The sequence below is a fragment of the Myotis brandtii genome, unplaced genomic scaffold (genome assembly GCF_000412655.1).
Source record: "Myotis brandtii unplaced genomic scaffold, ASM41265v1 scaffold344, whole genome shotgun sequence".
NCBI lineage: Eukaryota > Metazoa > Chordata > Mammalia > Chiroptera > Vespertilionidae > Myotis > Myotis brandtii.
Genome location: NW_005363247.1, coordinates 6,802,597 through 6,813,783, shown reverse-complemented (window position 1 = coordinate 6,813,783; position 11,187 = coordinate 6,802,597). Strand labels below are relative to the sequence as shown.

At 43.1% G+C, this 11,187-nt stretch overlaps 1 protein-coding gene across 1 annotated transcript in view; it reads right to left on the bottom strand.

Moving 5' to 3' along the window:
• The window catches only part of FAM81B (family with sequence similarity 81, member B), a 54,487-nt gene that overhangs the window by 34,940 nt on the left and 8,360 nt on the right, over positions 1-11,187 (bottom strand). The window contains exon 2 of the mRNA XM_014543938.1: positions 1,761-2,004. Within this exon, the coding sequence (XP_014399424.1) occupies positions 1,761-2,004 (244 nt within the window). The remainder of the gene's footprint in view (positions 1-1,760; positions 2,005-11,187) is intronic.

Below are 11,187 nucleotides of genomic sequence, written 5' to 3'. Positions count from 1 at the left end.
CCAGGGCCGGGCGGGGGGCCCCCCCCCCCCGCCAGTGCACAAATTTTTGTGCACCGGGCCTCTAGTATTCTATAAGCATTTTGATATTTCTGAGAATGCTGTTCTCTTTCAAGAAGTTTTGAAGTTTTGACTGTTAAGTTGGGATCTTATATTAATACTTACCTGATTTTCTCATCATCTCAAAGGCACTTGTCACTTTCAATTTTTGTGCACCGGGCCTCTAGTATTCTATAAGCATTTTGATATTTCTGAGAATGCTGTTCTCTTTCCAATTACCAAGAAGTTTTGACTGTTAAGTTGGGATCTTATATTAATACTTACCTGATTTTCTCATCATCTCAAAGGCACTGTTTCTCTTGTCACTTTCATGACACTTTATTATGCCTGGGAACAGCTTCCAGGGATTTTACAAGTGGCATTGACTTTTAGGCCCTGGGGTCAATTCAGTATGTGCTCAGTACCAATAAAGTGCCTTTTAAAAGTTCACTAAGATTTTAAAAATCCCTACACTTCCTCAAGTGCACTATGGGGTTTTCCACACCCTGTAGATTAAAAGTAAATTAATAAAAACAGTATTCTTAGTCTTAAATACAATGTCATAAGGAAGTCATTGATGGGTCAATCTCATTTTTGTTTAGTCCATTTGCTCTGATAAAAGGACATATGGGAGGGAATTGTTACCAATTCTCATGATAATTCCACAGTTTGGCCAGCTTTCTCAATTGTATTCTATAAAACCCTTGTCTGGAAGTTGCTACCCCAGATTAGTCAAGCCCATCAGCACTTTAAAAACAGGGCTGAAATATCTGTAGTTAAAACCTGTCTATCATGGTTTAACCCAAGCATTTTCTTTTTTGGTCAGAAACTCTAGTTTTCTTTTAGTAGCTTAAACTTCATTCATTCATTCATTCGTTCATCTATTCAGGAGATATTTACAGTGCTGACTACCTATCAGCACTCTTATTACCTGGTGTGGGATTTAGCAGTGGACACAACAAAGTCCCTGCCCTCATGGACATTATATTTTAGAAGGAGAAAAGCAACAATAAACAAATATAGACTGTGGTAGTTTGCAATAAGTGCTACGAATAAAAATAATGAAGGGCTTAAGGGAGATTGTGACTGTTGGGATTGGGCGGGGGACGGGTGCTATTTCATAGCATGTCAAAGAAATCCTTTCTGATGGGGAGATATTTGAGCAGGGACCTGAAGGGAATGAAGAACATTTCATAGGAATTTCGAGGGGAAGATGATCGAGCCAGAGTGAATAAGTAGCAAGTGCAAATGCCACGAAGCCAGAGTGTTTGGTTTGTTCTAGGAAGAGCAGGGAGGCAATATGGGCAGAGCGAGGGGGAGAGCAGTGGGAGATGGGGTCAGAGAGATTTGGGGGGACAGATTGTAATGGGTCTATGAACCAGCATTAACAATACACTATAAAAACCTCTATTTGAAATGATTGCATTAATATAATCTTGGAGATTTACACTAAGTTAAATACCGTAGCACAATATTTGACATAATGTTAAAAACAGTTGTATTTGTTGTCACATAGATGTTCAACAAACATTTTTTTGAATATAATTTCTTTTACTTTTTGGCATAAATGAGCAGTTGGAATATTGAACTGTTTTCCTCAGAAGTAATTAAATTGTAATCACTTAAACTTAAAAAATAGCAACTCATTTCTATAGCTGAAAAATGACATTGGTGGTTGATAGTCTTTGACAAGCAATGGGAACATATGGGAAATAAAGAGCTACCTCAATGTTTTGGCTGAGATTTTTGACGATGCTGGTGATGGTCTGGATATGGTTTTCCAGTAACTTCCTGGCAAGCAGCTCCTCTTTTTGAAAGCCTTGGGTCCCCTGAAGACAAGCAGAGATGTCCTCTTTGATGCGGAAAGCTTGCTGAAGGAGGAAAGCTATGGTGCGCTCCTGGCTGTGCAGCTTGTCTTCTATCTGACTTCTCTGGGTGTTTGGAATGACAGGAAGGAAAGAATGACCCCTGGTCAGGAAAGGGAAACAACACCAGGGCCGTTACAAGAATGAACTTGGAGGAGCCAGCACTAGTACTCTGTATCCTCACTTCTGTATTTTCTCACCTCTGAGAAATCTGGTAGGACTTGAGCACCTGCATGGGTAGAATCTTGGTTTATATCTCATTTAAGAAGCAGTTCTGACCTACTCCTTGATCTTGTAGCATGCATTTTTCATGTTTTAAGCAGGAATTGTTCTATATCTTACCTATTATTCTAATTTTGTATTGTGAGCAGGGCTGCTTCCTTACAGCTGTAAGAAATGAGAGCTCAAAGGCAAAGATTAACATATGAGTCAGAAGTTCAACGAAGAGTAAAAGGAAAAGACAAAAGCTAGGGCTATCTATCTATCTATCTATCTATCAGGCTAAGTGACCATCTGACCAGTAGCTATGATGCGCAATGACCAACAGGGGGTAGATGCTTTGACCAGTAGCTATGATGCGCACTAACCACCAGGGGGCAGACACTCAACACAGGAGTTGCCAAGCTGGGGTGACTTGGCAGTGGCGGTTCTTGGGGGATGTACCCCGGAACCAGAGGAGGGAGCCTGATTCCGGGGTGCATCACCCGAGAACCACCTTCTCTCAATCCGGGACCCCTTGGGGGATGTCAGAGAAAAGGTTTCGGTCCAATCCACGCAGGCCAGGCCGAGGGACCCCATCTGCCAGAGGGACCCTGCTCACTCTGCAGATGCCCTTCGAGCCGCAGAGCCACCCCAGGTGCAGCTGGCCAGGGAGGGATCATGGGACATTGGCTCCAGGGCCTGTCTGGCCCGTCTTGCCAAGTCCTGCCCCGCCAGCCACCTTCTAATTAATTTCCTTTCAATGTGCACAAATCCGTGCACCAGGGCACTAGTTTAGTAATAAGGTAAAAAGCAGAAGATCCTGATAGCCCCCATTGGCATTAGTGTGTTACTCCTTCCTTTCACAGATAAACTTCTTGAAGGACTAGCTACTTTTGTTGTGTCTTTTTCTTTAATTTACTTTGCTTAGTTTTGTGACCTAGTCTCTGAAGTCATACACCTCCATTTTTGCTTTGGTGTGTTCCTTAGAAGCAGGTCACTAAGTTCAACCTACACTCTTGGGTGGGGGCAGTGGTAGAATTGGTCTTAACCTTTTAAAAAATGGATTTGTGGACATTTAAAACCAACACTGTCACCACCATGTAAATGGCTTCTGTCTCTAGCTGTTCCTTTCCCTGCACCCCGTTCTCCCATTGCCATCAGTACAATGTTGCTAGAAAGCAAATCTGGAGTCGTTCTGAGGTGACGGTCTAGGGCCTGAGAAGTTATGGGGGTTCTGTGGGGCTCACAGGATAAACTTGGGGCCCATGGAAAATGCTGCTGTCCGCCATGGCCAGGTCTACCTGTGGCAGCCACAGTGTACCTCTGCTCAGCCCTGGTTGGTTCTTGGGGGATCCTCTTAGCTCCAGCTCCCCAGGAAAAATCAAAGCTCTCAGCAAGCAAGAGCTGAGATCTAGAGTGAACAAGTCAGCAAAGTGAATCTGCCCCTGAACAACATGACAGCTGGTGAGGCAGAGCACAGGAATAAAGGAAATGGGTTCCAGCTCCTGGGGAGTTTAAGTTCCTGGGTTCGCCCTGGTCCTGACCAAATTGCTGAACTTGCATGACCACTGTCTCCCATTTTCCCTCCCTCTTCAAACCTCAGAGGTCCTAGAAGTGGGGGAATGAGAAAACGGGGAAAACCCCCTCGGGCAGCGGGCAGTAGTTTATACCGGTGACTGTGGGGAGGTGTAGTGGGTACTGTCATATGCCAAGAATGGAGGACTTACTTCCCAGCTTCTGGGAGCACTGTCAGCGGACAGCCCTCAGCTATTAGCCTTCTCTGGAAGCTGCCTTGGTGAAGAAGACACTGTGCCAAAGGCCATGCCCACTTCCTACAGCGGCTCAAATTCAATGTTGGGCAGTGTGTGGGTCTATTTCAGAACAACTTTGAGGACCATCCCAGCTCCAGAGCTCCTGGGATCAGCTGATACTTTCTTGTATTCCATCACACTACTTTTTTTTCTTCCCAATTGTTTTCCTTCCTTCACTTCCACAGGTATGCATCCCAGAGCACTCCATAGTAAACTACTCTCTGCCTCTGAGCCTGTTTCCTGGGCAGCCCAACCTCAGTCAGGTGGGGAAGAGGGGCCACTGTAGTTCTGCTTATGCTTCTCCCCTTATGGCCTTGGGACAAATTTCAGACTCTGACTAAAATCAGGCAGGGCAGAGACCTGTGTTGGTAAGAAGCTGAAACAATAATAACAACCAATTTGGGGAACAACTGACCTTGGGCAGTTGTTTCTACACTGTTCTACCTCCACATGCCCCAAGGTGGGAAAGCAACTGCTCACTGGAGCTGACAATACTCCATTGGAGACCAACATCAGGCTGAAATCCCTGGGAGCAAATGAACTCTCAGGCCAGAAAATCAAGACATTTGAGGAGCACGGTTTTTAAAAAAACTGGCCAACAGTGAAACAAGCTACTGGACATCAGATTCCTACAGAAGAGAAATAAAAATATATACAATAAGAAAATATTAAAAAGGCTAATAAATGTATTAAAAAAGATGAGAGAAGATATTAGCAAAATAAAAATAAAAAAACTAGAAAACATAAAAAAGTAAGCCAGTGGAAATATTAGGCATGAAAAACATAATAACTGAAATAAAGAAAAATTAAACATGGGGACTGAGGGATTAGCTGAAGAATAAACTAGAGATTTGGGAGACCAGATGAAGGAAATGTATGAGGCAGAAAAAGGAATGGTCACACAGTTTGGAGATAGCAAGGTCAGAGTTTGAAACTCATGTTGTCTGACTCCAAAATCAAATGTTAACCTTACGTCTCATATGTTCCTATCTTTCTAGGAGATAATCAGCAGCAGCAGGGGACATAATTTGATTAACAGTACTCATGTAACCTAATAGAGTGGTAGCAGAATGACAGACAGACGTGTCCCCAGGCTCCATATCCACTCTTTTTGCTTCTTCTTTTCTTGGTCTTGGCCGCTATTATCTCCTCTACTTTCCCTCCTATCAAAGACTGCATCCTCCACACATCAGCGAAAGGGGTCTTTCTTTCTTTTTTTTTTTAAGTATATTTTATTGATTTTTTACAGAGAGGAAGGGAGAGAGATAGAGAGTTAGAAACATCGATGAGAGAGAAACTTCGATCAACTGCCTCCTGCACATCTACCACTGGGAATGCGCCCGCAACCAAGGTACATGCCCTTGACCGGAATCAAACCTGGGACCCTTCAGTTTGCAGGCCGACGCTCTATCCACTGAGCCAAACCGGTTTCGGCAAAAGGGGTCTTTCTTAAAGTGCAGATGACAGCACTTGCCTACGTAAAACCCTCTGGTGGCTCACCCATTCTCTGAGAATAAAATCTTTGCCTGTCTTTCCAACCTCATCTCCTCCCACTATTGTCTCCATTCCCATTCATTCAACCACTCAGGCCCTCTTTCTGTTCCTCACACAACAAGCTAGTTCCAAGCTCAAAGCTTTGGCACCTGCTGTTTCTTCTGCTTGGAAGGCTTTTCTCTGCAGTCACTCCTGGCTGCCTCCTCATTGTGTAGGTCTCACCTCCAATGGCCTCTCCTGAGACAACCCTTCCCCTCAGTCAGTTTCTATCATAATATCCCATTTCATCCTCTTCATAGCATTTGTCATTACCCAAAATTATCTTCTTTACTTATTTGTGTTTATATTCTTCCCTCCATTACTAGAATGAAAGCTCCCTTTGGGCAGGCACTCTGACTTGTTCCACAACACTAAAAAGAGTGCCTGACACATAGTAGGTGGCCAGTGAGTATTTGTTGACTGCCTTACTTCTCTAGCTGGACTGTTTGTTCTCTTAAGGCTCAGTTGTTGGAAAATTGGAGGAAAAATGGTTTTATAAAGCTACGGGTTCTAAGAGCTTCAAGGATTCCAGTTTCCTCTCTTAAGCAGCATAAAATACCTTTGCCTGGGTGAGATTCCTCTTCCCTATCACTTGCACATCTGAGCAATGAAGAAGGCTTTGCTAAGGGGTTTCATTAATCAGATTTGGCTCAAAATGTTCTTCTGGAAAATTACCAAATGGAGCCTCGTCTAGATAAAATCCATTCTCTTAAAAACCCCAGCGTGCTGACAGTGCTGCCCTGGATGTATGAGTCACAGGCAGAGGGAGGAGGATGTCGGGCCCGGCTGATGGTGACACATAGCTTTGTGGTGGACTGCAAATTTGCTCATTATTTTTCTTGAGCTAGTGCTTCTTTCTCGCCTCTAGACAATCTGCAGCCCGAATTTTCCAGTGAAAGGGTATTTGATCTTCAGTCTTCAGTTCTATACAGAGACTTGTTCCTCTCATTTAGATTTTCTCTGAGGAGTTCCCAGTGTGGCAGACGCTGTAGGTTACCTTGCCGATAGTCATCCTTCCCTTCTGCCTGATTTGCTTCATCCTCCTGCCCCTGTGTTTTTCACGGGAGGCAAGCTAATCATGATGGTCCTGTTGTTCTGGGCTGGGATGCAGTTGGTTTAGGTAGGAGTATGTGAAGCAACACTAGCCAGTGAGACTCCAGGAGAAGCCTGCCTTGGGGCTTCTGGGTAAGGTTTCTTTGCCGTGAAGAAGAGACGCACAGGAGGAAACTGTCCTTCTCTTTGCTGGATGTTGTCATGTCAGTGCTGGATAACGAACTCTGAAAGCCACTTGGTCATGAGGGAAAGAGGATGGCAGGGAGGAAGGATAGACAACACTTGGGTTCTTGATGATGTTGCTAAACCTTTAAATTAATCAACCTCTAGATTTTTTTTTTTGTGAACTAATCAATGACATTACATTTAAGCCATTTTGTTTGGAGTTTGTCTGTTTTTTTTTTTATGTGCAGCTGAAAACACTGTATATCGAATAACTTACCAATAACAATTTTAGTTGCAATAGAAATATATTAGTCAGAATTTACTAAATGTCTACTCTAGTCCATACACAATATACAGTAGTTTCATCCCTCAAGGAAATTAGTCTAATTCAGTGTTTTGTTTTGTTTTAAATATATATTTTATTGATTTTTCACAGAGAGGAAGGGAGAGAGACAGAGAGTCAGAAACATCGATGAGAGAGAAACATCGATCAGCTGCCTCCTGCACATCTCCTACTGGGGATGTGCCCGCAACCCAAGTACATGCCCTTGACCGGAATCGAACCTGGGACCCTTCAGTCCGCAGGCCGACGCTCCATCCACCGAGCCAAACCGGTTTCGGCTAATTCAGTGTTTCTTATAAAGAAACTTGAATTAATATTATGGGAAGGGAGGGATGCTCGTAAAATGCAGATTCATTGGTTCCTCCATAGACCTACTAAATCATAATCTTGTGAGTGTGAAGGGGAGAGCAAGAATATGTATTTTAAATAAGCACTTACTGCTCTGCTGTCAGGGGTTATGTGCCCTGGCCAGGTGGCTCCAATGGTTGGAGTATTGTCCCATACACCAAAAGGTTGCTGGTTCAATCCCTGGTTGGGCACATGTGGGAGGCAACCAATTGATGTTTCTCTCTCAAATTGATATTTCTCTCTCTCCCTCCCTCCCCCCTTCTAAAAATCAATAAAAACATATCCTCAAGTGAAGATTTAAAAAATAAACAAGTTTTTAGGTGATTCTAATGTATTCTAAAGACTGAACAGCACTGGTGTAAGATTGGTCGTTGTGTGAATCAGTGAATAGTAAAAGGCAGGGTATATAGTAAACTGCTGAAGTGTGAAATATGGAATATGAGCTCTCAAGTTATATAGATACTAAAGGCCTGGTGCATGAAAATTCTTGCACTCAGGAGGTCCCTCAGCCTGGCCTGCACCCTCTCACAGTCCAGGACCCCTTGGGGGATGTCCACCTGCCGGCTTAGGCCTGCTCCCTGGGGGATTGTGCCTAAGCTGACAGTTAGACATCCCTCTGGCAGCCTGGGAGCTGTCTGACTAACAGCTTAGGCCTGCTCCCCTTGGCGCTGCCATGAGGAGGCTCCCACCACTGCTGCTGAGCTAGCCAGCCATGCGCCAGCTTCTGGCTGAGCAGTGCTCCCCCTGTGGAAGTGCACTGACCTCAAGGCAGCTCCTGTGTTGAGCGTCTGCCCCCTGGTGGTCAGTGTGCATCATCGGAATGATCAATGGTGGTCATTCCCAGTCATTCAGCCATTAGGATCAATTTGCATATTACCCTTTTATTATATAGGATTCAGAGGCAGCCTGGCATGTTGGAGGGCAAGATAGACTGAGGGTAGAATATAGGGTCTACCACTTACCAACCAAGTGTTTCAGTTACTTCATCTTAAACCAGGGCCAACAGGGCCTACTTCATTGTATAGTTGTAAATTCTGAGATGACATGTGAGAAGCATGTGCCACACAGCTGCTCTGCTGTCCAGGCTTATGAGGGACCCATGTGCACTCACTGTTCCAGTGTGCTGTTGGCTGGCATCAAGATTGTACTAGAAAGAGATAAGGAAGGAGACCTAAGGCAGCAGAAGGGTCAGTGAAGAAGGCATGCCAGTCTGAGGTCCTGCCTGTCATGTTGGTTCAATGTTGTTGCTGTTGGGCACCCTGAAGGCAGCTGCTAAGGAGGGCACACCGAGTGCTATGTAAATGTATTTGCCTGCAACCATGAGGACATTAAGTGACATATAAATTCTGGACTGTGGTTATTTCTTTTCCTAAACATTTGTATTATAAAGTTATCTTATTTAAGTGGAGGGTGTTTCTTTCTGAAATTTCTTTTTATACCTAAGATTTACTATTAGTTGGAGCGTTATTACCACTTACTATTGATGCTTAATGAAGCATCTAATGATGCTCTGTTTAGTTCTATCTACATGATTCCTACAGAGCTTATTCCAGGTATATCGGTTAATAATGGCAGATTTTGTAATCAAAGAAAACATGATTATGTCAAGAGAAACATAAAAAGTGCTTTATTCAAAGTAATGTCCATCGCTAGCTACACATTTCCCCCATCTTTCGGGTAATTTGTGGATACCGTCCCAATAGAACTTTTCTTGTTTTGAGGCAAACCATTCAGAGACCCAATTTTCCACTTCTTTGTACGTTTTGAAGTGCTGCTCAGAAAGTGCATGTGCCATTGATCGGAACAAGTGGTCATCTGAAGGAGCAAGGTCGGGTAAATACAGCGGGTGGGTTAATACTGCCCAGGCAAGATCTTTTAATGTGTCTTTAACTGGTTTTGAAGTGTGTGATGGTGCATCTTCATGAAGCAAAATTACTTTGCGGTGTCTTCTGGCACATTCTGGTCGTTTCACCATCAAAGCGTGGTTCAAATTGATTATTTGTTGTCGGTAGCGATCAGTATTAACAGTTTTACCTGGTTTTAGAAGCTCATAATACACCACACCTTCCTGATCCCACCAAACGCAGAGCATTGTCTTCTTTCTGAAGCGATTTGGCCTTGCAGTCGATGTTGATGGTTGACCTGGATCAACCCATGATTTTGTGCATTTGGGATTCTCAAAATAAACCCACTTTTCATCGCCAGTCACAATTCGATGCAAAAAAGACTTTCTTTTGGGCTGGTGAAGCAACATTTTACTGATGACTTTTCGGTTTTCCATTTGTCTTTTGTTCAGTTGATGCGGCACCCATTTTTTTTCCTTTAAAATATTTCCCATTGCTTGTAAATGATTGGAAATTGTTTGCTGAGCAACATTTAATCTTTCTGCAAGTTGTTTTTGAGTTTGACACACATCTTCATCCAATAATGCTTGTAATGGTTGGTCTTCAAATTTTTTTGGTTGACCTGGACATTCTCTGTCTTTCACATAGAAATCATCACTTTTAAAGCATTTAAACCAGCGTTCACAAGTATCTTGAGATGGAGCATGTTCACCATAAGCTTCCTGAAGTATACGATAACTTTTTCTTCAAAATAAAGTAATGAATTAAAACTTCCCGCAAATGCTTTTTTTTTTTTGGCACAAAATTCGACATTATTAAGGGTAAAAAAATCTATGACTTTAACACCTTCAGCAAATTTGACATATGAAGTTTTGAAGCTTGCTGTCAATACAACAAACTAGCATACATATCAAATCGCATATATATCAACATATGTGTAACTCCATCTATTGAAAAAAATGCGCATTATTAACCGGTACACCTGGTATTTCCCCCTATTTCCATTTACCAGAAGAAAAGAGAATGTTGTTTTCCAGTCGGTTTTTCTAAATCAACAACTGGAAGCACACAACGTGTGAAGTCTCAGTTTTCTCAGAGAGATTCCCAATGATACCATTGTCCAAATCATCAGATCACCCAAAGGTTAAAACTGAGGCCTTTTGCTGCCCCACAATGTGGCCACCATGATTCTTTCCCAAATAAAAACCACTCACTGCTTCATTCCTTCATATATGTGTTACATCAGTGGGACTTATATGTAACTTTAACTGTGAAAGGAAACTTAACTGAATATTCCAGACGAGTCCAGATGGAGTTACTAACCACAGGAGGAAGAATTCCTGGGGGACTTTCAGAGAGAGATTTGGGAATTACATAAATCATTGATGATGCAGCTGGCAACTGAATCTGCACAGATTTTCCGCAAACTCTGAATTCTGTTTCCCTGCAGCTCGGTGTGACTTGCACGAGCTGTGCTGTTGCTGGCAGATGCGCCGGTGCATATAGCCTCTCACTTCTCTGCCTGTTCTGTTCTTGCGAATAGAGACTAAATTTACTTAGACGATTCTGAGAACCATTTTGGCAACCCGTAATTCTCAAAATAGAAAAATTTGACAATTTAACCCCTTTACACAAAAGGGCATAATAACTTATGAAAATTTCATTTTTGTGAGATCTAATAAATGATTAGTTACATGAGCAGTGCAGAGTCCTGCCATATATAAAGTCTATATAGTGTAAATCTCTATCTATCTATCTATCTATCTATCTAGCATCTATCATTTTCCTATCATCTATCTCAGTTGTCGGCAAACTGCGGCTCGTGAGCCACACGTGGCTCTTTGGCCCCTTGAGTGTGGCTCTTCCACAAAATACCACGTGCGGGCGCGCACATACAGTGCGATTGAAACTTCGTGGCCCAAGCGCAGAAGTCGGTATTTTGTGGAAGAGCCGCACTCAAGGGGCCAAAGAGCCGCATGTGGCTCGCG